The 24,752-nt window shown below is 50.3% G+C and overlaps 1 protein-coding gene across 1 annotated transcript in view; it reads right to left on the reverse strand.

Moving 5' to 3' along the window:
• PODXL2 (podocalyxin like 2) overlaps positions 1–15,415 on the reverse strand; it is a 32,383-nt gene extending 16,968 nt beyond the window's left edge. The window contains 3 exon segments of the mRNA XM_039559109.1: positions 4,771–4,896; positions 4,899–5,063; positions 15,300–15,415. Of these exon segments, the coding sequence (XP_039415043.1) occupies positions 4,771–4,896; positions 4,899–5,063; positions 15,300–15,348 (340 nt within the window). The 5' untranslated portion in view covers positions 15,349–15,415.
• Positions 15,416–24,752: the final 9,337 nt, after the last annotated feature.

Consider the following 24,752-nt stretch of genomic DNA (forward strand, 5'->3'; position numbering starts at 1 on the left):
AGCACGATTCCCTAGCCAGACATTTAATTCATTACATTTCTGCTTCTCCATCATTCAGAAGAGCTGGTCTCAGTTACTGCCCCACAAGGTTCCCTACCCTGTATTTGCTATTAACTGTTTAAAGCAACTGTGACAGCTCAGGAAGAGGGTGATCCTCATTGTTTTTAGTACACATAACCTGACCATAAGGTGTTTATTGGATTAAACTGGAAGGTCATGTTAACCAGTGATTGAATTACTGATAACTAGAAGGTACTGTAATAAAGACAAGACCATTCCTGGGCTCCAATCACAACACATAGCATCATCCACACTAAAACATCTGCCAATGTTGGGAATCACAAGGGGCACTCTACTAAAAATGCAGCCAGGTCAGAAACTGTATCTGCTCTCCTTTTAGCAGTATAGAACAATAAGGCTTACTGCAAAAAAGTCATACTCCAGCTGATTGAAACTGCAGGGGGATTTCAGAGAGGCAAAATACAATTACTGGTGCTGGAACTGAGCCAGTTGGGGCTAATATACTAATCTTCCAGAAGAGCTAGGAGAAGTTATTATCCACGACTTCAAGACAAGTCCACACACACAAAAGAGATCACAGCCAAAAGAGAGACCCAAAGTAGCAAAGTGGTTAGGCCTCATTATTGTTGAATTTGCCTGAGGTACAAACCAGGCACCAAGGACTACAGCTGTTCCCAAACAGCCTCATACCTTATTCCAGCTCAGCACGTGGACTGCAACAAAGCCAGAATAAGCCATCCTCAGCCAAGCACCATCAGTCAGGGATAGCTGCACCAGGGTAACACCATGCCCAGAGAAACCCTCTGCCACGGGTCAGCCTTTGGCAGCAATGTCTCAACCGAGCTGGCTGGTCCCAAGACAGATCACCCAACGTGTCCCTGTCCACTAAACCAGGGCATAAACATGAGGCACCCCGGGAGCAGAGCTCGGGCAGGCGGCTGCTCAGCACTAAGCTGCTTATGGAGACAGTCTTTACCAGGTGCTTCATTTCATTAATGCTTGGCTTGAAGATGGTATTAAGAACTGCAGATCTGCTGTCAGTCTGGATGAAGAGGCAGCAGATTTCAGTAAGGATGAGAGATACCGGGATCTCTCTGGCCAGAGGCAAGTAATTCATCATGGAAGGAAGTGAATCTCACTATCAGAGAAGATGGAAGGTATTTTATTCCATTAGCTGGTCAGAAAACTTACTTTTCCTTGAACATAGTCTTTCTAACTCGTCTGTCCTACTATCCCTCATCCTAACTCTCCTGGGAATCCCTTCTGCTAATTACTATGAATAATTAAAAGATTAAAATTTCCTCCCCCCTCCCACAAAGCACCACATGCTGTCCTAGGAAATCACCAATCTATAAGACTAGTTTTGATAGCTCCCAGTACTTGGACTTCAAGTACCTTGAAGCTAAAAGAGCAGTCTCTGGCTGTAATGAAGTGAGCTTCATGCCAGCCCACTGTAACCCTGGAAAATGGGATGATGCACTCCAGTCCTTGGGCACTCAGCTGTTGGGCAGGGGAGGAGAGGGACTAAGTGCCCTCATGCACTAGACAGTCACAAGTCTTGTGCCCATTTTCAGGAGCCACACTTCCCAGGAATTAACGATTAGACTGCCTCAGCCTCGAGCCTTCGCTGGAAGAGAGGAAGGTGTGGGGCAGTGCATCCTGACTGAGCCAAAGGAGAGCACCAAGAGCTGCAAACAGGGAGCACTCCAGGGTGGATACACCACCATGTAACTCTTTCACCAAAAGCAAGGGATTCAAAGACACCTACAGTCCTATTGACTCCCATCTTCTAGCCCTAAAGCTGGATGAGATGTTTTATCTGTTGCCCAGGATATCTGTGTAGCAGTAGGAAACACAGAGGACTGGAAGCCTCCAGGCAAAACAAGATGGAGAAATGGGATGAAAGGAAAGGAGGATAGAAAGGGCCAGATGCAAGACCCTGCAGGTCCACTCTCTCTTCAGAGTTATCTGTGGCTCAGGCCAATTTGCTACCAAAGGTGAGGCAAAGCAGCCAAACCCAAACTACAACCTGAAAAGCTTCTGGGTTCCCTGGAAGCCTGAAAGGATGCAGAAGTAACAGGTTCACAGCTCCACTGACTTGCCTTTTGGCTGAAGTACAAATCACACACTTGCTTCTCTCCATAAGGATATGGCATCCAAATTCCCATCAGACCTAATCCACCTCTTCCACATGTGGCTCTGCCGGGTAGCAGCTGTGCATGGGGTGACACACATGCAAGTGCACACTTCTGTGCACCCTCAGACAGAATGAGACAAATGTCAGGGCCCTTCTGCAGGCTGGTGCTCACTGATGTCAATAGAGATTCACTGTTCCATAGCATAAATCAGCAAAAGCACATTATTCAGGAGAACCAGAGCCCCAGGCTGAGCTGTGCTCTGCCACTGGGAGTTTGTTCTCACTTTCTAATGGACTAACAGGTGGCCCTAGATGCCACATGTTTTCTAGAAATATTTTTAAAGGATGTTTTTTGTGTGCTTAGCAAAAAAAAAAAAAAAAAGGCAGCTGCAGATTGTTATTGCTTTTTAGCTCTTGCAGCCTCGAAGTCACACAAAGGCAGGGGAGTCTCCCTACACAGAGTTCAGAGGGACATAAAAAAAGGAGAGATGGAAATGACTAATACAGCTTTTGAATAGCAGGAGATCTGGCCTATCTGCAAGACCACCACCAGTTCAGGCCCAGTATTTTTATACAAACACAGTAAGAAGCCAGCACAGATCTCCTTTCACAGCAGGTAATTTTCTCTCTCTAGGAGTACAACAGTCCTGTTGTGTGCCTTGACTGATGCAGCGTTTCCAGTGTGTGTGCCTGGGACAGAGCTACCAACTATGCTGGGCTACACTTCACTGAACGAAATCTCACATAAGGAAAACTTACACCATAAACTTTTTTCCTTAAACAGCAGCTGTTTAAAACTGTTTAATGGGTTTATACATTGAAAATAACCTAACAGATGTCATCACACAGTTCCACAACGTATCACATGGCATCTGTCACACATGCAGCATGTAAGTTCCATTGGTTGTGTGCATCTCTCATACAGAGGCTTTGCATGACAGGAGAAGACTGCCCAATTTAGGGATGCTATTACGATATCCTTTTTTGTAAAATGACACACGGCAGGTTTCTAATTAAATTTTAAGTAGAAATGCACTCCCAGCTCTTGAATAATTCAAACTGTTCTATTAACCAAGGTTCTGAAATGCCATTGAGACATGAGCTCTGGACACAGCAATGGACAGGGGAAGAAACAGCACTTGGAAGCAGAGCAGCGGTTAGCTGGGCAGCGGATAGGGCAGGGTACGCATAAAGGACAGCTGAAAGAGCACATCTGTTCCTGGAGGAAAGTACTGCAGGCGAGAACGGAAGGAGAGAGCAGCGTGTTCTGCATACAAATGGGGCGAGACACGTGCAGGAGGCAAGGCTGGGTTCGGTACCCAGTCATCTCGCTCTCAATGCACAAGCACACGCTGTTCTCCAAGTCACGTCCAGATCTGTGAGGACATGCAGGTGCCTGCTGGCACACCAAGAAAAGCGCCGCTGAGCGCTGCCGGAGCTGAGAGCGGCTGAGCCAGAGCACGGCCCAGGGATGCGGCACCATCCGCCCGCCCCAGCATCGCTGCCCCGCTGCCCACGGCCAGGCCTGCGAGCGCCCCAGGGCAGCGAGAGCACGGCCAGACACGTGTAGCAGCACCGACAGTGAGCAAAGGGCTTCGGAGACCTAAGCTGGGATGGCCCTTGCCCCACAGAGCATGCACTGTGCCTCAGTGGGCAACCCAAGCCATGGCTCTGCTGCAGCTCTCAGCCCTGTGTGAGCACAGGTGTTTTTTAAGGTCACAGAAACAGGAGCGGGGATAAAACGAGACTTGTGCTTTCTAACTGCAGACCTCAGTCAGACCTGCTGAGAGTGATACTGGATAAGGGAGGAGGGATAAGGCTGAAGCCTGGTCCTTGGGTAACACTTAATACATGCCCCACAAGACACTTAAGAGCAGGAGCATGTGAAATAATCTCCTAAGCTACTGGAAACCCTGCAATGTACCTCCTCCTTCCTCCCATCCCTCTCCCTGCAGGCATCTCAAAGCCAGTGAGGGGCTTGGGGAGAGACTACTGAGGGGACTCAGTGTTCTCACAAAAACACTCCACAGAGGAAAGCGAGCTCAAATGCCAATGAAACCCATTTTGGTCATGACTTCTCAGGAAGTAGCAGGACAGGGTAGGCAACAGGACAGCTGCCCAAGGGACAAAACCTGCGGTCTTCTCTTGGACCAAATCCCCACTGAAGCCACAGAGGGAGGAATCCAGAATTTGATCCAGGGAACCCAGCTCTGACCCAAACCCTAAGATAGCCTTGACCTCGGTTGGACTCTTGAGACCCTAAAGTTGTGCTTAATAGACAGCAACAGAAAAAAAGCAAGAGAGAAGAGAGCATAAAAGGGGGAAGGTGAAAAGAGGGCGTGAGGCAATGGGAAACTAGATGGAGGCAGTGCTTTTCCCAGCTCATAGTAGCTCAGGAATAAAAGCTCAACTGTAACTTGGTTTCTAAAGCCTGTGCTTGCTCACGATTCACTGGGGACACATCAGGCACTGAGGTGAGAAAATAGAGCTGACGTTTAATCTCAGGCCCTCTTAGTGAGTTGTGTCAAAGCAGGAAGATAGACCCCTGCATCCTTCCACTTCCCCAGAGTCCCTGCAGATTGAAGAGGAAGAATGGGGTAAAAATATCTTACCTGTTGCTGGTCCCAAGTCCAGGCTGGAGTCATTGAGCTCTCCCCCATCTTCCCAGAAGTACTGTGGGGGCTGCAAGATCTTGGACTCCTCATTCTCCTCGCTGGCAAAGCCCGACCCTGGAGCAGCATGCAGAGAGCCAGGGGCAAGGTCTGGCTCTGCAGCCTCCGGCTGGTTTGCTCGTGGGAATTCATGGCCTCCAAGTGGGACATCATAGCAAATTCCAGCAGGGAAGTTGATGTGAGGCCATCGGCAGTTGGGTCCTCTGAGGAGGCAAGGCAGAGGCACAAGGTCCCTGCATAACGACAGTAAACACACATCAGAGAGAGGAATGACACCCACTGGCTTGTCTTCCCCTTGAAGCCTGCTCCTGCCAAACCAACCTGCCCCGAAGATGGGCTGTGCTCTCAGCTGATGAGAAAAATTACAGTATTCTGGGAAACATCCACAAGCATGCAGAGGAGCATTCACATCCAGGAGGAGTCTGTACCAAGCAATCACCCAGCCTGGGGGACCTCTCTTTCTGGGGTGATGATTCACCCTCTCTGAGGTGTTTTTGCCTCTTTAAAGGATGGGGTGCCTTGTTAATCACCCACCCTGGAGGGGAGGTGGAATGTCTTATACTTCAGCCATGAAACTCTGGCCTTATAAAAACAGTGACAGTTTGTATCAGACTGTCCTGATCTGCAGCTATATTATATTCAGCTGGACTGATTCAAACCAATATTATTTACAACCAGTATTGATCGTGTTTTAAATCTGTAGGGTAAAAATCTATTTTTTTTGTTTGAACTTCAACGCACTCACATTGTTGGTCTTCATAAGGAAGGGCTGACTGTTACAGGCAAGAATTATATTGTGACAACAGCAAACATCTACCCAACACTAAGCAGGGAAGCAAGCTGCATTTTGCACTTTTCTTTCAACATTATACTCTTATTATTTCCATTTTAACTATTAGAAGGATTGACTGACACTTCTTGATTCCTAGATGAGACTTTAATTGTGATTTGTGTCAAGGTACATTCACATGCATATTGAACTTCAATCAAAATGCAAGAAAACAGCACCTGGAACTTGGCTTTATTCAGCCGATAAATACCATTATAAATATGGAGGCATACGGAAAAAATAAAATTACCAAAAGCTGTTTTACATTTAAAACAGTTTTGTTAAGCAAGCAAAGTAACTAATTTGGGTGAACTGAACCATTTGCTTTGCAGCCCTCTATTATTCAGCACATCAAAACTAGAAGATCTCATCCTCTCACAGCTGATTTTTATTCATAATTAGAAGAAAAAAAGGACAAATTTTCTTGCTTTCTCAGCTCAGACTCAGTTTCTCAATTGTTAATGAACTAGTCACTGAACTGAACTAATTGAATAAGCTGAAATGAAGACTAATTTGGTATTTTTCTTTGATAACTGATTTTCTAGACAACAGAAATGCAGCAGCTCTAATCCATCTGGACTTCAGTCAAATATCTGATACAGTGCCTCATGCAGAATTACAAGAGACACAAGAAAAGACACCTATTAGCAGGAGAAGTGTAAGGCATTGGCTACACAAAAAATGACAGAGGCTTGTGCTGGAGGGAGGCTACTAGTGGAGTTCCTCAAGGTTTGTCCTTGGATCTGCTGTTCTATCACATTTTCATAAATGACCTTGGAACAAAAAGTAGGAACATGATAATGAAATTAGCCAAGGACACAAAGCGAGGAGACATCCTCACTACACAGAAAAACTGTAGGTACAGCTAGGTAATCTTGAGAATGGGAATAACAGAAATATTATGAAAAGAAATAGCATAAAGTGGTAAGTTGCCCCCTTGAGAACTAGCACAAAACATTTCTGATACAAGATAGGAAAACATCCATTAGAAATGTCTTAAGAGGAAAGAAACAGCTCTGAGATACCACTGGAATGCAGATGTGAAAATCCTTGCAGAGCCGTGAAGCATTAGAAACAGAGATTTTCCAAAGCACTGCTGAGACATCACCTGGGTGCTGCACACAGATCTGGATACACATGGCCTGAAATGATTTAAGCAGAGCTGAACTGCCTTCGGGCAAGGGCACAGAAGAGGCAACCTCCCAATGTTGCTTCCCACCACTGTGCCCTACAACTCCACATCCCAGAAGCACAAATCCAAACCAGGGCATGTGCTAAGATGAGCTATGGGGCAGTGGCAGATGGGTTGGCCCTGGTGCATTCATTGACAACATTGGCTTGTTGGCACAGGAAGGTTGGGAGTCACTGCTCACCTGACAGACTGATTACCAAACCTGTCCTGGAGATGCTAGAAGCCAGAAATGCATTTCTTAAGTCTTCTGCCTGCTCTGACTCTCTCCACCTTCCTCCACTATTCTCTGAACTCAGCAAAATCCAATATTGGTTACCCTTTCCCATACACACTTGGGCCAGGCTTCAGCACTTCTCAATCTTGTTTATTTTTGCCCTATTGATCCAAGGCAAGATCAGCTGAGGCCTGAGCTGCAACAAAAAGGGAATGGCAAAAGAGGCAGATTATCAAAAAGGAAGGAAGCTGCTACAGCATCACAGAGCCAACCAAGCACCTCAGGGCATCTCTAGAGATGTGCTAGTTCTCAGGCCATGGACAAACAGTGAAGTCCACAGCTGGAATCGAGAACTCACACATCCCTTGTGCATGAGCACGGACCTGGGAAGACCTGGCCAAGCCAGCCCCGTGCTGACCCAGGGGTGCTCAGCACGTTTGAATGCAAGCTTCCCCAGCTGACAGACAACACCTGCATCACTGAGCAGCCCACCAGAGAGAGCACTCATCTTGAGGAGCTTACAGCTTAAGCAAACATGACAGAGAGCAGCAACAAGGAGAAAAGAAATATATTCTCCAAGTTATCCAGCAAAGGAGAGCAGAAGAATAGGGAGAGACCATGGCAGGTCCAAGGCCACATGGAATATTTGGTTTATATGTGACTGCAACTGACTGCCTGGATCCTGAGCAAGCTCCTTATCCACCCCAATGCCTCAGTTTCCCCTGACTCCCATTAGCAGAGAAATGGCTGATGTGGCACACTACAAAACACATCCTGGGTCTCCCCAGCAGCAGGGCAAAGCCTCAAAATGTACTTCTGCGCCAGCATCTACACTGCCTCAAACCTCTGTTTCCATCAGCTGCACCCTGTTTGGGCTGACTCCAGAGCTCAGCCACAGCCCATCCCACCACTTCTACAACAGACATCTCATGGCAGGTGAACCTGGTAATCCAGAGAGCTATTTCCATCCATGTGGGAAGCTCGGATGCTGGGAGTTTGTTTACCCTCCTTTAACTCTGAAGTGTTTACCCAGTTAAAACCCCTTAAGCTGCATTATCTGGTTTACCAGGATGCTGCGCTGTCCTCAGCCCATGATAAAACTACACCACCTCATCCCTAAGAATGAGTCATGCACAGCCTGATCAAGACAGGTGTCTCCTGGGGCAGATGTGAGTAACACCTTGGGGCCTGATCTACAGGCACAGGATGCAGAGACTGGTCTGGGGGAACCCTCTGTTCCAGCACAGCCCAAATACCCCAGAGCTAACAGCACCACCACACCAGTACCTCTCCAGACACCATCCTGACACCACTTCATTCATACCTTCTGCACCAGCAGCAAAAACTCAAAGGCTTGGGGTGCCAAAAAGCAGCCCCAAGACTTGCCATCCTCCCCCTCTCTTTCAAGCCTCTCATAAAGGAGCTCCATGCAGCTGTCAACTCCAAGGCAAAGAAAGAATCAAAGCATGAGCTGAGCTGGGAGGCAGGGGAGCACAGCTGAGAGAGGAAATCTAATGCCCAAGACCACAGTTGCAGGCCATTTTCCTCCTGGGATGGGAAACAGGGATTAAACAACTTCTATCAGCCATCAGTCTCCCGATTTTGTATTCTAAAAGGCAGATCAAGTGATAGGAATAAAGAAACAAATGAATAAAGCCCTGCAACTGTAGATGGGAGGGAGCAGGGAACGGAGCCAGGGCTCACCAGCTGCTTCAATGGGGCGTTTGTCTCTCATTTCTATTTTTGCGGCACCTCTGCGTAACCTGGAGGAGATGAGGCTCTGCATGCTAAAGAGGGCAGCCAGCCTTCGGGGAAACAGCAGGGCTGTGAGCACGGGAGGAAAAACCCTCCCAGAGCAGACAGAGGAGCGGCAAGAAAGGAGAGAAAGTGGGAGAGGTAGGTGGAGGGGGAGAGGGAACAAAGGCGGAGAGCACCAAAACCAGGATGGGAGTGCCCGCGCTGGCTGGGTGCTGTCCTGCTGCCAGCACCCACAGAGCTGACGTGTGGAGACAATGCAAAAGATGTTTCACCTCTATAAGGAGCAAAATGGGGCGATTCCTACAGCAGAGAATAATGATGCAGTGTTACCTTTCTGAGGCCACTGAAAAAAAGCCAGCCAGGAGGATACAGATGAAACGAGTTTGCTAGTGCTGCCTTTACTGACCCCTCAGAAAACAGTTCTAAGTCAAAGTGGCAAAGCTTGTTCTGTTCAGCTCAGCAGAGGATTCAGCATAACAGCCCCAGACAAGGAGATGGGGGAGTTCCACTCAACAGTGGGGAAAAAAAAATCTGAAGAAAGAATATCTGCCATCTTTCTCACAAAGTGCTGTGAATTAGAGCATTTTCACAATTCTAAATAATTCTAAAAGAACCCCATAGTATTTTCCACGTTAGCTGACCAAGAATCACTTCATGCCTTTGCCACAAAGCAAGTCACCTCTCCGTGGGACAGGGCAGCTATTTAAAAGCTCCCAAGTGGCCTATTGAACAGGACTGGAAGTGAAAGACGAAATAAGTAATTTCTGTGTCCAGCTGAAATGAGAAGAGAGATTTGGGGAGATGAAATGGAATCTGGCTGTGACTGTCAGCCTTTAAAATTTTTTTGCTTTTTAATTAATAACAAGCAAACCTCAATTTCTCTCCAAGGAAACATGCAATCATCCCTTAAGATGTCATCACATTGACTTGATCTATAGAGGGGCTGGAGTGCTCTTCAGTTTACCCAACAGAAGGTTGGTTTTACCTCTCCTTCCTGAGTGTTGTGGCTACACCACAGTGCCACGGAGGCAGGATCAGCCTGCTGAGAGGAAGAACATGAGGCAGGATCAGCCTGCTGAGAGGAAGAACATTTGCCTGGAGCACACCCTGATGTACCTGTCTGTCACCACCAACTAGCAGAGCCTGCACTCCCCATCCAAGCACACTTGTACAATGGGTACCACGGAGGGAGGTCAGAGCATCTTGGTATTGCCAACACAGCAGCCACAAGAATGTCCATCTGGCCCTGCTACCGTTGACCTTCCTTTCAAGCCCACCCCACACCCAGGAGCTACCCAACAATGTTATTTCCTAGGAGAGCTGGGTCAGGAATGGGTCATTTACTGATAATCAGTTAGGACAGAAACACAATGACCAGATGAGGGAAGCATCTGCCAGGGATATTCCCTCCCCCAGACCACCGTGCCTGGAAAGGCCGGGGAGCAAGGCCCAAGGGCAGAGAGGAGAGAGGCCCCAGGGCAGAACGGCCAACGGCACAAACCACTTCCAGAACATAGCAAAATGTAGGGTAATTTAAATAACAAAAAAGGATCCCAACCATGGCCAGTGGAGGAAGAGAAAGAAATGTTGTTTGACTGAGGGATGTCCAAGCTGATTCCCACACAGTCACCTGGAGCCTGTGCACTCCAAACCCTCAGCAGCTTGCACAGGGAAGCATATGGGATGACTGTGTATCAAACCAAGTTCTTTTGGTGCTCATTCAGAGTTACAGATCATACCTATTCTGAGACACTCCACCTAAGAGACCTCTCCCATTCCAGCTCCACACAGCCTTAAGGCTGCTCTCCCCTAGACTACTTACACACCCAGCCATGGCCCTAATCTCCGAGATCATTTCCAATTAGGGCTTCAGAAAACAAGATCAGACTGCCATCCTCCTCTGGTACTGCCAGCAACCAGGTCCCTTACTGAGCGTCCCTCTAAAACCATCCCCCTTCCTGCGGCTCCAGTACATTTTAGAAAGCAATAGAAAAAGCACTGGGTCTGCAGGGAGCACATACGTACCAACCTACACCAACACGAGGGTCAAGACACAAGGGAAGAAGCCCTTGCAATGGGACAGCTCTTTAGAGGGATGTTGTGCCAGCATCTTTAAGCTTTTACAGCTCCTTACAGCAAGCATAATGAGAGCTCCAACACCCAGCTGCAGGGAGTGCGTGCCTGCACGTACTGAGTGGGCACTACCTCGCAAAGAACGGCCAACATCTGCTCCCTTGGCATTTCAGCAGAGAACATCCCCAGCACGCAGGCCCAGGTATATCCATGGGAAACAGCAAGGCACTGCCAGGGGATGCACCTGCTTTTGCAGGTAATTGCAGACGTGCCCTTAGGCAGCACTGGGGCCTGATGTCCAGGAGTGCTGGGCATCCTCATCCCCAGCGCCAAAATGAGTCAGGTCTGCTGTCCTGAGGATCTGTAACATCAGGACTGCTCTAAACACCTCCCTCCATTTGCACACAGGAGACTCCATCCAAGCAGGTCACAGACCCTTCAACAAGCCTGCCTGTCCTCCCCCCTCCGCCCAACCATTCATGGCAGGACTCACAATCTCACTTGGTTTCAGTCTCCCCAGACTGTTTGCCTTCACTCCCTCCCCAGATTGTCTCGTAGCCTTCACACCTCCCTCCTCTGCTGCTGCAACGTCTGCTCTCCTCCACGATTCTCGCTATCGACAATGGCAGCTCCCAGCTCGGGGCCAGGGGAGACGCAGCTCCATGGGAAACAGCATTGGGTAGACAGTTCTACACAGCAGAAGTGAATTTTCTTTCTTCAGTCACCTTTTATAGGCCTCTTCAAACAGCTCATGGGCCCCCAGGGGTTAACAGACCACAGGATGAAAGCCACTGATCTAAGAGAAAAACCACAGCCCACAGACTTCTTTGCCCTCTCATAGGCCCAAAGCATTTCATCTGTCTCACCAGGCCTGTGCTTCCTCTTCTCCCTCTGCCCCAGCCTGGACTCCCTCCGTACCCCACAGTGCTCAGCCTGATTTCCACCACACTAAATAAAGGCTTGTGGCTGCTTCTTCTGCAAGGGCTTCCTGCCCGGGCAGAGCAAGCACTACCTCAGGTGCCTGAGTGACTTCCCTTGAGACACGGTTGCCTATCAAAATGTAACTGAAACCTTTACACCTCAAAAGGTCTTTAAAACTCCTGGCACAACACTGAGCACAAAATGGTTACACTCTACTCCAGCCCCTGCAGCAGAGCAATGACAACCATCCTGCCACACACCGCACCTCCAAGATGCTCCACTCTCCAAACAGCCTCATGCATCCTAGGTAAAAAAAGCTCATGCAAAGGTTTAGTGGTCCCACGGCACATATATGGGTTCTGACTACCTTCACAACACCAGGCAGGACAAGAAGAGCCATGGTTGCAGTTGGCATATAGAGGGAGGGCTGCAAAGGTGGTTTCCCAACACTAACAAATTAATCCCAACCAAGAATGTACATCCAAAGCCTGGTAACCACAACAGGGCTTCACCAGGCACTGGGACAGTGGGGGGGCTGATCTGAGCCCCAGCAGGGTGTACCTTCCTTGCCAGCATCCCTGGCCCTCTGAACAAACCAATACACGTGTTTGCTTGGCCTCGGTGCAGGCTGCGCTCGTGTGGCTGACAAATAGCCTCTCTCCATTCTTTTGGGATTACGTGTTTCAGTAGTGCCCTGGTTTCGACAAACAGCCAGCAAGAACGAGGAGTCAGTTCACCCAAGCACCAGCTGCAAGCCATGATGCACCTTCTTCCAGCCCCTCTGCCCCGGCCCTGCAGCGGGGCTGTCAGTGCTTCTGCTGCTCACCCACGTACCCATAAAATGCCGGAGCTTCTTCCATGCAGAGTGAGTGGGAAAACTTCTGTGCACTCTGATCTCCAGCTCATCGCCAGCAGCTTCCCCTTGAGGGCTTAATGTAGTTATTTCTACCCCTGATGCCTACAATTAAATGAACATTTCCTTATGGCAGCGAGGCCGCCAAGAAAAAACAGACAACAGGGAATTTTCATTCATCCTGATCTATACTCACTCATCTCTGGCTTGTTCACACAATGCTAACAAGACATCTTCTAAGCAGGCAGAAAGAGAAAAAAAACCTTAAATAGCCCACATGCAGACAAGCACCTGGGGAGACAAAAAGAGGAAGGAGACCAATTCCCTCCTTCCCTCCCTGCAGCATTTTTCTACTTGCAAGACCAAAGGGGCTCAGATACCCTAGAGCCTGGAGAGATGTTTCCACACTCTGCCAACAGATTTGTGCTGCCTGGTGGTCTGATGGGACCTTGATGAGGCACATGCCCCATTTCAGCACATCCTGCAGGTCTGTGGAGGCTCCCAGTCCAGGGAAACATGTGGGGAACCACACACAGTCAATCCAGTTCTTTCTCAGATATTAACTATTGCTGTCCTGTGGGACTGGAGAAGTGAGACCAGAGTGCACTGAATTATTTCAGACTGGAACTGATCCTGAACCACCGAGCAAAGCTCGGTGAACCGAACAGAGCCTGATGTACAAATTCCCAGCAGTCTGCATCTCCACTTCTGTCCTCCCATCCAGGCAGGAGCCCAGTTGGCTGGGGACGCCTGGCCAGCTGAGTCCAGCCCCACAGTGCTGCCACAGCCCACCAGGATTACAAATTTCACTGGGCTAGGAACTGAGCTGTCCCTTGGAGCTGCTCCTCACCTCCCACCCCTATGCCTCTCCCTACTAGGGCAGCAGAGAGGATCACAGGGAAAGCCAAGGACCCAAATCCTCCGTATCACCACCAGCTGGACAACAGTACTAGAAAGTTTCTAGCAGCCTCATCAGAATAGGAAGCATATCCTCCCCTCAGCACAGCAGTACCAGCGGTGGTCCTTTTGGCTGCCACATTTTAAAACCACCATGAGGTCCATCTTCCTGTGCAGAGCAAATGTAGCTTTCAAGCTATGGGGATGGGGCCAACCCTTGCTGGCAGATTGGCAGGGTGGGAATGTGTTAGCTCCCCCCCTCACATCTTACACTCTTCTCTGGAGGAGGCAGAGGTTTGGCTGAATTTGGGGACAGGGGTTTCCTGCTGAGATGCGGCTGAAGAACCTTTGCCAGCTGTGCCCAAGGTTTTCCCTTAATGTGGACAACCTGCCTGGAGGAAGCCACAGAACTGGCTCCCTGCTCAGCTCTGGAAAGACTTACTGCTTCTGTGCCACAGAGTATTGGCACAAAACCCCAACAGGTTTTCAGATTCATTTTGCTCTTTAAGCTCACTATTGTTTGCAAACCTAAAAGGCTTTATGTCTTCTCTTTAGGGAGCCCCAGATGACAGAGACTCACAGCCCATGGACAGAGTGTCTCCACAGATGACACATTTCCCCATGAACGTTTTCAGGAGATTGGGGTAATAGGAGAGATGTGCCAGGGGACTGGATGTCACTGTATCACAGCTCGGTCGTGCTGGAAGACAGTGACTGGTTGGTAAGTCAGCCCTTCCCTCCCTGCCAGAATGACTCAAGACAAAGACTCCCCCACACTTCACATGTCCCCGTTCAGAACTCCTGTTCCACAATAACCAGATTTCCGTACAAAGGGATGGATTAGGGAGGAAGAGGACAATCTCAGCCTCACGGGTCTTTGGGGGATCCCTTTGTTGGGAAATTTCCCCAGACTATTTAAAAATAGAAGCAGAGCCTTCATAACTATTCCAAATATAATTATTCCTGCACTTAATTGCCTTTCCCTGGCACCCTACCTCTCCTCCAAATTTCAAGAGGAGGCTCTTGGAGAAACGCGGAGCAATTTGTGGTTGTTCCGTTCTTTGTATCAGTTTCGCGGTAGTTCGCAAAATCACCACGACGCCAGACGAAGCCATCGATACCCGGCCGGGCGGTCTGGGGCAGCGCTGCCGCAGCCGAGGCTACCCCGGCTGGGCCGGGCCGGGCCGGGCCATGACCACCCACCCCCCGCTGCCGGTGCCCCACGGCGTGCGGGGTCCCCGGGGGTCCCGCGCCGGTGCCCCATCTCCGGGGCAGGAGAGCCGGGGGAGCTCCCGTCCCCGCGGGGTGTAACCCACGTGCACGCAGCCCGCCATGCCGGGAACGCGGGGGGCCCTGTCAACGCCCGGGGGTCCCGCGGCACACACCGGCTGCCCCAGGGGGCTCTGATGCCCGGGTGGGGGGCAGTGCCCGGCACACAGGGAGAGTTCCGGGGTCGGAGACTGGGAGCCGGCTCAAGTCGCGGTCCCCGGGCTCTGTGGTGCCTGCGGGGAACAGTGGGGTGATGGAGACCTGCCTGCTGCACAAGTCCCGGTGCCCCGGACCCATGGTGGACCGCTGTTCCCCGGGGCGGGGGGTGAGCAGACCCGGCTCCCGCCGGGGGTCCCGGTGCCCGCGGAGGGGATCGACACCCACCCGCCGCCCAGCCCGCCGCGGGGGTCCCACCCCGGCCCGTAGGGATGGCGGCGACCCCCGCCTCGGCAGCCTCACTCACCGGCGGCCAGAAGCAGCAGCAACGCCGGGGCCCGGTGCAAGGGCTGCATGGCGGCGGCCGCTGCCCTGCCGCGCCGCCTCTTCACGGGGAGCGGGGCCGCCCCGCCGCCCGCCGGGCTCTGCCCCTCGCCGCCGCGCCCGCCCGCCGCCCGGCCCCGCACCGCATCCCGCCGCCCGGCGCCGCCTCCTCCCGCCGCCGCTGCCGCCGCTCCGGGGGCGGGGAACGGGCGGGGGGGTCCGCACTGCCCGCCGGCTGCGCGGACGGAGCGGCGGGGCAGGGGCGGAGCGCAGCCCTGCGTTTGCTCCTAATTTCTGGCTGCGGAGCCGCCGCCCCCCGGGCCGGAGCCCCCCGGCCCGCAGGGCCCCGCACGCCGCCCCCGGTGCCCACAACGAGTGCCGGCGGCGTGGCTGCTTGCGCCGGGCGCGGGTGATCAGTCCCGGCCGCGGGCAGCGGGGATGCGCCGGAGGCAAGGGCAGAGCCCCCGGGAGGGCAGCTCCCTGTCAGCCGCAACACCGGGGCCGGCAGCGACGGCCCCCAAACCAGAGACCCTCCGCATCCGCCTGCTGACCTCTCTTTAGCTGCCCACGGCTCACGGGGCCACCGCTTCTCCCTCGCTCCTCAGCTCCCACCTCACTTCATCAGCTGGAAAAACTTCTCCCGCTGGGCAAATTAATTTCCCCACGTCTGGAGGCCATCTGGTCCAAGCCCCTGCTCAGGTGGGACACCTACAGCCAGTTTCCTAGGACCATGACGGGATGTCTTTTGCGTATCCCCGAGATTGGAGACCTCACACCTCTGGGCAACCTGTGCCACTGCTCAGTCACCCTCACAGTAAAAATGTGTTTCCTGGTGTTCAGAAGGAACCTCCAGTGTTTCGGTTTGTGCCCATTGCCTTTGACCCTGTCACTGGGTACCATCAGTACCTTTGTGGCAAGGCACATCGCTGGTTCACATTTTATTTGGTATTTCCATGACGTCCAGGTTGTTTCCTGCCAAACTGGTTCCCAGCTGGGGGCCCCAGCATATACTGGTGCATGAGATTGTTCCTCCCCAGGTGCAGCCCTTTGAAAGGAGGTTCCTGTCAGCCCATTTCTCCAGCCTGTCTTGGTCCCTCTGGATGGAAGCTTGTATTTCTGGTTTATCAGCCAGATAAAGATATGCAGCTCTTCCCAGTTTTGTGTTGGAATCCTAAACTCCACCATCTCATAGTCACTGCAGCCAAAGCTGCCTTTGACCTTCACAACCCCAACGAGCCTCTCATTGCTGCTTAGTACGAGGTCCAGCAGAGCATCTCTTCTTGTTGGTTCCTTTATCACTCCTGAAGCTTGGGGTGTTGCATCTGCTTTCTGAAGCTGGGTCCGTGTTGGAGCCTCTGCCCTAGCAGGGACAGCTGCTTCGACATCTGCTGGGAAAACCATTCCATGGTGTGTCACCACCTCATCTGAGGCTGTCACATTGATACTAATTCAGCTGATGTCCCTTCTTCATGCCCTTCTGTGCAAACTGGTGTGTCTATTAAAAAAAAATACATCTGTATTGCAGCAGTTCTTGGGTTTGTAGCTCTTGGAGCAGTTCTGGTGGACAGCACAGCAAAGGAACATGCTGAATATCCTGCTGAAAATCATTATTACAGCAACAAGGCCAACTGCTCCAATTACACTAAATTTCAAATTAAACACATCTTTAGTGGCCTCAGGGCACAACATTACAGTAAATGACTCAAGCAAGGGCTTTGTCAGACAGGTGCCCAAGAAATAAGGCTCAACAGGTCCTGTAATATCACAGCAGTTGGGAGGGAGCACATGCCAGCTCCCTGTACTTCAACCCCTCTTGCCAGCTGGATGGGCTGCAGCCATCCCACTCCCACTCCCCCTCCTGCAGGCCTACAGCATGTGGCCCCTCAGAAAAGCTGTGCAATTCTTGGTTCATCCCCAGACAAATATTTGAGACCTGGTCAAGCATCACAAGACCGCAAACATGATATGACTCCAAAACAAAGGTCCTGAAAGCATATTGGTCCCTTCTCACTAGGCACTCAGCTCGTATTTTCAAGTTTTCCTCAGCAGTGGCTGGGAACCTTTCTCTTTGGTTTCAAAACAATTTTCTCATCACACATTCAGAAGGGCAGGGGACGCTAAAATCCAACATTGCAAATTCTGAGTGAGGAAACAGCTGTACTGTCATGGCCTCACCAAATGTCTTTGTGCTTGCAGTGCTTTGTACCGTGTGCCCAGTGCTCTGCCTCTCCTGTACAGCATGTCGCTGAGACAGCAGGGCATAGGTCTGAAGGTGACCAGGATTTTAAATTCAAACATTCTTATTCCTCAAATAAATGTTCATTAAAAACACTCCAGAGTCTTTATCTCCCTGTAATAAATTGATCTTTTTTTGTTGTTGTTTGAAGAGTGAATCTCCTGAAGGAAAAATTGATGGTATTTTTTTCTGGCATGAACTTGCTCTTTTTCAACAACTAGAGAAAGGTGTCAACGTGCCATAGCCTGCTGAACTCTGTAATGAATCAAACAGCCACCTGAGGGTACTCGGTATTGTCAATACCGACCTTTACAGCTCCTACCAGAACTGGCACTGGCACACGTCACCCCTTTGTGCCATTGCCAGCTTCTTTTTGCCAGCTGTTTCCTTCCATCATCTGCTCGGATGCTGCAGCTTCCCCCAGTATGACCAGGGCAGGTAACAGACTGGGCTGCACCCCTTCCCCAGCATGGCAAGGCAAAGCTGACAGGCTCGGACCAAAGTACTGGCTTTTGGCTTCTTTTAGACCACATCCATCCAGGGCTCTGAAAGTCCTTTTTATCCCAGAATCAATGCAGCCCCCAGCCCCCACCAAGCAGGAAATGCAGCAGGAACTACCGAGCTGTCGCTTACCCATTAGATGAGATAAAAACACTTCAGTGCACTCAGATTCTAGCCCAGGCATGGCATTTAATGAATGCTCTTGTCATTTTTCACTTTGTTGCTGGTAATTTGGCTGTCTTCGCATGCAGGTGGCTTACTACAAGTGGGTAACTAAAAGCCTTTCAGATCTCCTGACCCTGCCACATCCAGCTCCCAAATCTCAGAAGCTCATGGCGCTCCCTGGATTTATTTTGACGTTATACATCAATCTCAGACTGAGCAACAAAAGGGGAGTATGAAAGGAGAAGATACATCTTAGGCAAGAAAATTAAATAAAATTAGTGGCAACATCGATCAGCCAGGTCAGTGCTGCCAGCAGAGCAGAAAACAGCCAGCAGAGATGGGCAACACCAGCTCTCTTTAAAAAGCAGCACCAACTTTAACCCAGCACAGCCCCTGCATCTCCATTTCACACTCCCTGGAATAGGTGCAGCTGGCTTGGCTCTCTTCTGAGGCATTGACAGCTTTATAGTCAAAGGCTTGTCATTTCTCATTTGATCTCCCTCCAGCCTCCCTACCTGGTATATATTCTCATACGATGTTCAGAGCACTGGTAAAAGAGGCTTTACAGTTGCACTAAATGCTTTTTTTTTATAGCTGCTTCAAAGCTATTCAGAAATTTTTCTTGGTATTACCATTATCTGTGCTTTTCTGTTCTTCCCCAAAATTGTTCAATTTCACAGTTACGTCTGTTAGGCAGAATCAGAAAGCAAGTGTGTATTTTAGGTTGGCAAAACTGAAAATCCTTCTGCTGTCTCCCCCTGTGAGTTACTGTAACAGCTTTTGCCTTCAGGAAATTCAGCCAGCTTTCCCATTTCAGTGTAAGGGTCACATTTTGTTCCAAGATGCCTGCAAACAAATACTACCGAGGTAGAGGAATGAGGTGATAGCTAAGGGAAAGAATTTGGTGCCTAAGACTTGTCAATTAAAAAGAAACTAACCACAAAGTCTAATCTCAAGAGAAATTTAACTTATTTTGAAACTCCACTGGAAAAAAGCAGCAACGTGTTGAAACTGGAAATATGCTGGTGAGGTGTTTTGTTCTCCTAAATACAGCAAAACTGAGTTCGCCTACAAAGGTGAAAGTGATCTATTGCCTGTGCTCAGCAGAGCAAGAAAGTAAATAATAAGCAAAACAAATAAACAGTCAGATGTTAAGCTCTGGCAGTGTTAGAAAATGCAAGATGTCACTAGTACCAGGAAAAGGATTTAACCCTTCTTTCTTTGCCCACTGACACTTGTCAGGGCAGCAAAAGGTGATCTGTGCCCATTCTCAGATCAGAAGGAAAAAATGGGCTGTTCCCACTACCTTGATTGCTGGCTGCTTGGGACAGAGGCTGGGTGACACAGCAGGCTTGTGGCACACCACTGTGGCAATTTAACACAATCTTCTGTCAAGCTGTACAGCCTTTTGGCATCTCATCCCTCCAGAAGAGGAAAATTCCCTGCCCTGTCCAGCCCCTCCTTCCTTAGGCACAAGGAAGGATTTAACCTCTCCCTTGTTCCAGAATATGTGAATTTACTTCAGAGCCTCTGACAAGCTTTATATAAGCTCATTTGCTGACTTAGCCTTTTTAATTCTGGGACACTGTGAAACATTTTGACTGTACCAAGCAGGGGCGGGTACCCACTCTATTCCTACATAGCCCAGGCACGCAGCCATTCTCTGGGCAAAACACACAGTTCCTGCTCTCATCCAGAATCCTGCTGGGGAAGATGTGTAATAAACACTTCAAGAGGAGTGACCTGGAGCAATTAATGCCTTCCAGGATAGGCTGTAATTAGAAGGGAAGAGATTCTGCTCTATTTAGAGCCCCAGCAAGATTTTTCTGTATCAGTTTGAGCCTTTCTTAATCTCTGCATCAGGTTGTTCCCCTTAGGGAAGGGCACATTGCCCACCTGGGACACAGTGCTGCTACCAGCCCTGCTTGTTTCCCATCCCCTGTTGTAAAGTGCAGGTGAAAAACAAGCACAAGTTGTGCTTTACTTTCCCAGTTTCCACGTGCCCCTGCTGTCTCCCATCCCTGAAGGTTCCCATTTCTCTCCTCACCAAAGCAGAGCTGATTGCTGCATTAATAGCCACTCTGACAGCAAACCTCAGCGGATTCCTAGAGGGCAGAACAAAACAGAGCTGCACTGAATTTGATTAAGGGGCCAGAATAACCTTTAACAGAGTCACCTGGGGCAAGGAGGCAGACAGCTCTCCAGCTGAAAGCTCACACAGTTTTCCTCACAGCCCAGGGGACAGGGCTCCTCACTCGAGGGGAATGGCAATCCAGTCACATTGCTCTGTTGGAGCTGGCATGCAGAGGGATGGTCACAGCCCTCCATTTACATGAGAGGTGACTTCTGAGCCCCCAGCCAGGAAGGGGAAAGGAGTACCTCTGGGGCTATTCACATCATTTAATCTGGGCCTCTGTACTGCTTAGAGAACCCCTTTATCTCTGTGTTGAGCTTATTAACTCAGACAGTAAGCAAATGACTTTCTGGAAGGGATGAAAAATCTCCAGAAGTGAAGATGTCATGAGAGCAGCAAGCCTCAGATCCTCTAAAGCTTTTGTCTGGGGCAGAAGGACAAGCAGTATAAAGCTCAGTAAACCCAGGAGGTTGATGACAAGGCACAGGAGGTTTAGGCTTAGCTCTGCCTGTTTTAGGGATATGACCAGAGCCCAAAGAAGTGACTGCCAAACCCTTGCTGTACCAGGTTTGAGGAGCACACATCAGGGAGCTGAGCACAGCAGCCAGCAGGACAGGCCCCCCAGGACCCAAGACAGATGAGCAGCTCAGAGATGACACCCAAATTCAACCAGAAGTCCAGATCCTCAGAGAAGCTCACAGTGATAAAGCCAGATCAGCACCAAACCAGTCAGTCCCTAGGTCAGAGCCAAGGTCTGCTGATGGCAGCCATAGTCAGACACCAACCAGGAATCACTTGGCAGTTCCACAGTAGTAGAAGATGACCAAGATCAGGAAGGCAGTCCACGGATCACAGCCCAAAGCAATAGGTACTGTGAGCAGACACAGGGAGATGTGAACCAGTACTCCCCTCCCAAAGCTCACACAGGCCCCAGGCTGAGCTTAAATAGAGCATCAGGCCATCGGTGTGGATAGAGGCCCAGGAGAGCCTTGCCAGGGCAATTAAGGCTTATTATTACCCTCAGAGCCTAGACAAGATAAACCTCTCTCCTTGAACAGTGACTTAAGAAGGTGAGGGGGAGTTCCTGTCAGTGGGCAAAGTACCTTCACTGGGTGGAACCCAGAGGTGGTTTGTATCTTTCCTTACCAAACTGAAAAGGCTAATGTAATCTTCAGAAAAACTCTTGGTATTTTATTAGGTGACTAAGCTGGAATGTGGGTATGTATTTTCAGAGTGAAGGGATCAGCCTGTACCTGAAGAGGGCTAGTCACTCTTGGCTCTGAGGAGAGCCGGTCACTGACTCATGGGGACTATTGGTACTCCTACATATGTGTTTCTATGGGATTTGGTGGGACTGAAGCTCTTCAGCATCTTTTAGACAGGACAGTTATTGTCAGATCTCCCTGAGCCCTAGATCACCCAGAGAAGAAACTTGTCACTTAGTCTGGGTCCCCCCAACAGCCTCACCTCTCCTTTAGAGAGAAGTGACTTGCAAGATGAGCAGAAAGGAGCACCAAGCCTTTCCACTGTGCTTTTGCTGTAAAGATGCAGAGCTCAGCAGCCCCTTAAGGCTGCTCACAACTGTTTAGTAGAGGCCGAGGAGCATGCTGGATGGCTGGAGTCCTTGGCAGACCAGTACTCCATGATAATGGAGACATTAAATCAGTGATGGCAGCAAGAACTGCATAATAGATGCAAAATACAGCAGAAGCCTGATCCAATTTTGGCTCTGCCTTGTTAAGTAGAAAAGTATTTTAGGAGATGGAAAAATACTAGGAAGTTCAGAGTGCATCCTTGCTGCAGCACAGTAGGAGATGTAGCTGTTTGCAGTGACTCACCTGTATCTGTGGATACACATCTGCTGTAAATATATTCCCATGCTGTCTTCACATGCTGCAATTCAGGTGAGTTGAGGTCAAAAAGGGCAGAGCTGTCAGCACCTGAAACAGCCCTCCTGGCTGAACTGCAGCTGGTTGGACTGCTCTAGGATGGGAAGATGAGTGATCCCACACAACGGCTGCATCTTGAGCACTGTTACACTGGGAAAGTTCTTGTCAACCAGTTTCCAGACAGCCCTTTAGTGAACACAGTGGAGATGGACAGAGCAGGTTCCAGCCAAGGTCTGGCTTGGCAGAAAGTGAAACACTGCTGGTCCAGAATGCTGCTTGTGTTAGTTTTTCCAAGGGGCTTTGGCATTAATTTGGGGAAAACCACATATTACTGAATGTAGAACTTCATCTATTCAGGGGCATCTGCCATTTGACAGGCAAACTCAGAAACAACCTGTGACACGCTGGATAAGCCCAGGACTTGCAGATGTAGTGTGTTAGTTTATGATCACAATAAAGGCATAAGCTAAACCCTGCTAATATGAATGAAAAACCCTTTCCTGCAAGCTCTATCTGTCCCTTTTTCCCAGATCACACATGCTGATCGATTAGTTGGTATCTGCAGGCACTTGCTCATGCACCCCAAGCAGGTGCACTGTGTGTGTTGTGTGTGTATTTGCTCTGTGCTGAGCTGAAGTCAAACAGCTTATTATGAGATGCAGAGAGCCCTGCTGCTCTCTCAGGAGTGTGCACGCAGCTTGTTGAGGTTAAACTGGATCAGGATCTGGCCCATCACACCCTTTTCAAATCCAGGTGCTCTTTGAAGCCAGACTGACCCAGCATTTGTCAACAACCACAGTCCCAAGGGGAAGATGACCACAAGAAGGGACACCACTTGTCTCCATAAAGCCCTGTCTCCTTTACAAGGAGCACCCTTACCATCTTCCATCTGAGCCCAGGCATAGCCTACTGTGGGCAGACCTCACCTCCCCTAGACTCTTGCCTTTGCCCCTGGCTGCCAGGGGCACTGTGCAGTTTGAATCACAGCAGCAAGAAGCCAAGTGCACAAGCTTGGCTAAACTCAAGGTTGTCAGGGGAGCAACTCCTCGTTCCATGAGTGTGGCTTGGCTTGCTGAGCTCCAGAGCCCTGCGGCAAAACCCTCGCTATGTTCAGCAGGAGCATGGCTCCAGGAAGGCGGTCCCTGCTCAGGGCAGCATCTGTTTTCACCCCTGCCTGCACCCCTGTCCAGACCAGACACCTGATGCTGTCAACAGCCAAAGCTTGCTCCAGGGAATCTGAAAAGCTCAGTGGCTGTGAGAGGAGGAACATGCCTTCAGACTGGCATTAACACTCCACTGAGCAGCTGATGCCAGCATTAGCGAGGGCGCAGCTGCAAGAATTCATTGCGCTGCTGGATGCTGGCAACACAACAGGGTGGGAGGGCACAACTGCCTTTGTGTGGAGGATTTGGGAGGCACAGTGAGCAAAATGACACACAAGTGACTCCAACAATGGCTTTTCTCTGTTGCCACTGCTCACTTCATGTGCCAAGTGAGGTGGGACCGGAGCACAGGAGGCAGGAGAAAGCTGTAGGACAAAGCTGAATGGTGCCTATCAACAGTCCAGCCCAGCAGCAGGGTAAGGAGTTGGGAAAATCAGGAGTCCCACTTGATTCTCGTGTATCTCTCATGGTTTGCAGTGACATGTTTGGCCACCTACTTGACTGTGGGTCACTACAGGCATAGCAGAGGCTTCACAAGGTTGCAAGGGTTTAGGAAGCATTTTCTATTTCTCCAGTGCAAGACAAAGCCTCTTCCTCCTCCTGCACCCAACATTCATCGACACAACACACCAGTTCACTTGACAAGCTTGTTTTATCCCTTGTAATTGTTGTTTTTGCTCTCTCAGGGCCAGGACCTTCCCCAGCAAGGTGTGTGGGTTCCCACAGAGCTGGGCACAATGTAGAAGTGCTCAAAGTTGGTATGCCCAAGGACTGTCTCTGTGGCCTCTGGCATCAGGAGGTAAGGTGCTAACAGCTGTGTCAGCCCCGAGGAACCACACTGGACCTCACCAGGCAGTTGCAGGCCCACAGCAGCTCAGCCATGCCCAGCACAGACCCAATCCAGGCCCACATTCAGGGGCAAAGGCTTCCTCAGGCAGGGGAGGTGTACCAGGGAAGTGTCTCTCTGGGTTGCCTGCAGAAAGTCCTGGTAAGACAGAGACCCAGTAGGAAGGGAAAAAAACCAGCCAAAACAGTTAAACAAATACACAGGAGGGAGCTGGCAGACAGAGGAGGCAACACGCAGAGCCAGTTTCAGGCTGAGAGTCATGTGCTCAGCCCCCAGCAGGGCTCAAGCACTGCTGGCTCCAGGCTGGGAGGACACACACACACAGAGCACCGTGACAAACCCCACGGTGGCAGTGTCGACAGCCAGGGACACCTCTGCTTGGCCAGCACACAACTGCAGCAGCCAGCTCACAAATCCTCCCGCGCTCAGGCGGGAGATGCCATAAGGTCCTGCAACTCCAGCCAGGAAAAGCACATTCACTGCAGAGCTCAGCTGCATCCT

Source organism: Corvus cornix, chromosome 12, assembly GCF_000738735.6.
Source record: "Corvus cornix cornix isolate S_Up_H32 chromosome 12, ASM73873v5, whole genome shotgun sequence".
Taxonomy (NCBI): Eukaryota; Metazoa; Chordata; class Aves; order Passeriformes; family Corvidae; genus Corvus; species Corvus cornix.